Source organism: Vanacampus margaritifer, chromosome 4 (assembly GCF_051991255.1).
Source record: "Vanacampus margaritifer isolate UIUO_Vmar chromosome 4, RoL_Vmar_1.0, whole genome shotgun sequence".
NCBI lineage: Eukaryota > Metazoa > Chordata > Actinopteri > Syngnathiformes > Syngnathidae > Vanacampus > Vanacampus margaritifer.
The window spans coordinates 5,097,501-5,102,500 of NC_135435.1; the positions used below are offsets into that span (position 1 = coordinate 5,097,501).

At 38.2% G+C, this 5,000-nt stretch overlaps 1 protein-coding gene across 3 annotated transcripts in view; it reads right to left on the reverse strand.

Moving 5' to 3' along the window:
- LOC144050563 (uncharacterized) overlaps positions 1-5,000 on the reverse strand; it is a 15,447-nt gene that overhangs the window by 6,157 nt on the left and 4,290 nt on the right. For 2 of the 3 annotated variants that reach the window (XM_077563928.1, XM_077563927.1), the window contains 3 exons: positions 2,723-3,165; positions 2,427-2,502; positions 20-98 (listed from right to left, as the gene is read on the reverse strand). In XM_077563928.1, coding sequence (XP_077420054.1) covers positions 20-98; positions 2,427-2,502; positions 2,723-3,165 — 598 coding nt within the window. The remainder of the gene's footprint in view (positions 1-19; positions 99-2,426; positions 2,503-2,722; positions 3,166-5,000) is intronic. The other variant, XM_077563929.1, reaches the window with a different exon arrangement.

Here is a 5,000-nt window from a genome sequence, read left to right on the forward strand (position 1 = left end):
TTGAATGGGTTGTATTTACCCCATGTTAGGATTTTGAAGGACCCCCATTATTCTCTGGATCCGGTCCATTGCAAGGCTCTCCTGGAAGCTGCTGAGACCTGCGGAGAGAAGACAAGAGGAGGCATGTGGTTGTGCATGCAAATGTCTTCTTATGTCATCTGCCGTGGCTTCGTCTTATCAAATGATTTTTCTGAGGCCGCCGCCACCAAAACAAAGACAAAGCAGGATTCAAATTCACTTCTGATGGAAAGCCAATGTTCAGAATATGAATATTTTTTGAGGACCTCAATTCCAATGTTTGACAAAAAAAATAAATACATAAATAAAATAATGTATATGTTTTTTAATTGGATCACAGATTAATCATCTGATTAATTTACATATAGAATTAATAAAACTTGTTTTTTGGTCCATTAATACTTTACTTACAACAACAAAAATATTATTTCAGGTAGATGATTTGACTCTTTTACAAGACAGAAGAACTTTCAAGTACAAAAACATCCAAAAAACATTAACTGATGAGTGGGTTATTAGATTTAAACCATAAATGTAAGCAGTATCATGTATAAGCAAGATAATGAGTGAAGTTTCTCTTCAAAGTTAAACTGCATTTCTTCTACTTCATTCATTTATTTGCCTTAAAGTGATGACTTAATAATTTAAAAAAAACAACACAAAGACACCTTTCTCAGATTGCCACATGTCATTTGTGACAGAGCAGGGTTAGAATAGTTTGGGATTTTTTTTATTATAGTTACTTTTTATTTTGTTTTGAATTTTATTTTAAATGCAGTTAGTTTTAATGAATTTTTAGAGCAGGTTTGTTAGTTGTTTGTTTGTTTTTTATTCCAAAATGCTTCATTTTGGTTTAGTTTTTATTACTTTTAGTATTAGTTTGAGATTTTTTTTAAATCTATGTAGTATTTGTTGATTGTAATGTTAATTTTATCAGCCATTTTTAAATTTCGTCTCGGTTTTAGTCCAGTTTCAATTCTGCTAGTTTTTAATCAGTTAGTCAACCTCATCCCGTTTTTATTTAGTTCATTTTTAGTCAACTCTAAATCTAACATTTTGGTCTTTATTTTAGTCCAAGGAAACATAATTTTATTTGTCATTTAGTCAACAAAAACTGTTAACATTTTAGTCTAGTTTTGGTCAGGACAATCATTTTTGTCAGCAGTTAATGTTGATTTTAAACTATTTAATTTCACATAAAATTTTTGATAAAAAAACAATTTGACACAATTACAACATAATCAACAAGTGGCTAATATGGCTCAATGCTACAAGATAGTAAATTGCCAGCATTAGTTAGTGGTCGGATTAACATTATTGTTGAAACGTTATAACTATAAATTACTTATTTTTTTATTTTTTACCTTTCACAATGAATCCACCTTGTCTGTCCCATGTGTTTGTACATGTTGCACGCAGATTTGAAAAGGGGGGTGTCACATGACAGTGTCACAGTGATAGATAAGCAGAGACAGGATTTTACAAAATCATATCATTTTTCCTCTCGCTTTTCTTCATGAACTAAAATGTCCATAGATTTTAGTCAAATATTTATTAAGTGAACAGTACATTTTTGTCTCGTCTTCATTAGTCGACGAAAATGCATATTGATTTAGTCACAGTTATTGTTTATTAATGAGGAAGTCTAGTCTAGTCTAGTTTTAGTATGTGTGTTGACGAAGTTATTTTTGTTTAGTTTTCGTTGAAGAAATTCACACAAGTTGATTGCAAGATTTTTAAAACAGCCATTAAAAATTGTGTGGCGAAGTAAACTACAATTCTCAAACGACGGTTTGGCCTTCTCTCTTCTGTACGGATCGTGTAGCTTTTAGGTGGAAAAACGCTATACAAGCGAAAGTCCATTTACCGCATTTTAGCCCACATTTTGTTTCTTACCAACAAAATGAGGATTTGATATGTAGCTTTGTTGTGCATGAAGGACAAATGAATTAACTTTGGATTATGGTCTGCATCAAGAACTCTGCTGATGATCCAAATTTGGATTGTTTTGTTTTGATGGCGTTATGAATCCTACTGAATGGCATTCATGTATGTAGCTTTGAATGTAGAACAACAATGAAGCACTGCTGTAGATCCAACTATCAAGCGCTCTGGAGGAGTTACAGTAAAAAAATAAAAAATAAATTATCCACGCAACCAATTCAATGTTTGTTTACCTATTCCACTAACACTTCCAATTCCATCATTTTAAACTTGCAGTGCTCTACCAAATGTTCCATGGTGACCAAGACCCTCCTTTAAATATGTACTGCCGTGTGCAAACCACCCAAATTCATCTGGAATACACCTGATCAGGATACCTGGATGGACGGAATTCATATTTACCGGAAATCATCTATTATTAATGCATTTTTGATTCATAGCTGCCATAAAAAAAAGACACTTACGTGTTGAGTACCTGCCGGATTTCAGACCTTGTAGGATGGATGATAGAGGCTGGATGTAGCACTGCAACTCCATGCACTATGAGGAGAAAATAACCCTGTTAGTGTTGACGCTATTGACACAGCACCAGTGAAGGGTTGTTTAAAAGCCACTTTGAGAATATGAGCCAGGATTAGTCAGTCATTTATACCCATTTTGGATCAATCTCTGCAACCATAAGAACTAAATGATTATCTTTGCTCATTACAATTTGTATTTTGCAACCTGCTTACACATGAAATAGATGCACTGGTCTCACCTTGAGTGAGAAAAGTCCACTTTGAGTGTCCGGTTGAGGATGAGCGCCATGTCCATCTAAAGTTCTCTTCCTGACAGAAAGGCGTTTCGGCACGACATAAAATGTCCCCTGCTTGCAAACGGGGTTATCTCCCTGAACTGGAAATACCGTGGGGGCCTCCTGGAGAGTTGCACAGTAGATTCCATCATCACATCTGCAGCAGACGCTTCTCCTCTTCCTCATCCAGAAGGCACCAGAGTGAAACAGCGTGGTAGGCAATTCCCTCAAAGTAGTAGAGGATGAGGATGATGCAATCATCTGCACCACTGGGGCCTCTGCATGCTGAGGGCCGCGGAATCTCTTGAGGCAGTCACTGCTGTTTTCATCACGGACAAACCAATCAGTGGAGTAATCAGAGTATGAGGATGATGACATGATGGAAGCCAGTAGAGATCGCCACTGACCTGCCAATTAAAAACAAGTATCATTACAAAAAAAGTATTTTGGGGGGGAGTGGGGGGGGGGGGGCTGTCAATATAATGTGCCGCTCCTGATTGACCAGTTTTTGTAGAGGATCACGAACATATATGCCTGTGAGTATTACATGTGTTTATTTGCCGTTGGTGTTCAAATACCACTCGCTTTTAACACCAGCGATTCCCCCACCATGTTAATACTTGGGCAGGGCGCCCAAATAAACTGGCGGCCGCCCAAGAAGTTTTCAAGAAAATTTTACGTCTTTTAAGACTATAAGGCACACTTAAATTTGTCTTATGTGTGCACAGAGTTCCGGAGACGTTTTCCTTCCAGCCAAGCTTCAGGGCAAATGTTGCTGCACCAACGCACGTTTCTGATTGGTCTGGATCACGCTTGTTCTTGATTGGCTGATGGCCTGTAGTTGGGACTGGGGGGCGGTGGTGGTGGCGGCGGCAAAGACATTAGAGAGTTGTCGCTGTATGTATTCGAATGTGGAGATGGAACGAGAAAGTAAATAAAAAGAGCTCAAAAGAAACGCCAGACTGCAGTGTCCGGTAGTTCATTTCGTTTACCCCGTTTGGACCCCACCCATTTGGACGACCGGGCGCTATCCGCAGAGACGACTCGAACTCCGGCAGAACTCCGTGAATGGCATCATCTTAAAGTCGAGACATGCTTACAAGGCACAATTTAAACTGCAATCTATCAGTTACGCGGTTGTACATGGATAATTCCACATCAATGAATCCATGGTTCGAAAGGTGAGGAAGCAAGAAAACGTTGGGGCTTGCCATCATTCTGGGAGGATCCAACCGCTGGAGAAGCATTGGAGCGATCCACCAAAACAAACTGGGAGGCCGCACCAGTCGCGGCGCGGTGTGTGAATGGATTGTGAACGCCTGTTAAAGTGCACGGCAACGAATAACGTGAGTACCGTGAGTTAAATAAATTAAATAGTTGAATTATAAAGTATAACTGAACTCACTATTTTACTCCAGTTTCCATTTTAAAACACATGGTAGAATGCTTGTTATCATATTTTAGCATACATGCTACCATTTGTTTTTATCATGCATGCGTCATGTATGGTACAGTGCGCTCGTTTCGTAGCTGCAGTTACCTACAGTTAGCTACCAGTAGCTCTGTGTGTGTGTGCGTGCGTGCGTGCGTGCGTGCGTGCATGCGTGAATTGGAAAAAACAAATCAAACTCAGTGCAAGATAAGATATGTACTGTAAAATGACAATAATTTTGTACCCCCAAAACGACATGTTTTATCAACCATTAACATTAGCCTATAGATTTTTGGGGATAAAGTATGGAATTTGATGAATTGTTTCATTCACAGCCTTATATAGTCTGTCTATTATTGTGTTGCTCCCAAATAAGAATTAAATTATAGAATTACCTCTACGTATAGAACTAGTAGAAGACACAAAATGCCACTAAATGTGTATCGCTGACGTTGGATGTCAGAAATTCTGCCAATTTTTTTTTATGCACGAACAAATGGCAACTAAATACATTTTAAGAGGGGTACAATTACATAAAAAATAGCCCTGTGTCATGAAATGTTGATACTTGAACTCATTTAATCCTGGCTAGTTCTGCCCATTATAAGATTGAACGTGATAACAGTGGATTAAATAACCGTCCCCCAGCCTACAGTTTCTCTTCCAAAAGGGCAGGTCGTCCAACATTATACAAGAAAAAAAGAGCAAACACATGAGCTTGTTTTCTTTCACATGCCGATTGCTGATGCAACGTTGTGTGGACACAATCATCCACTAACACTGTCAACTGTGCTGGTAATGCTGAAATGC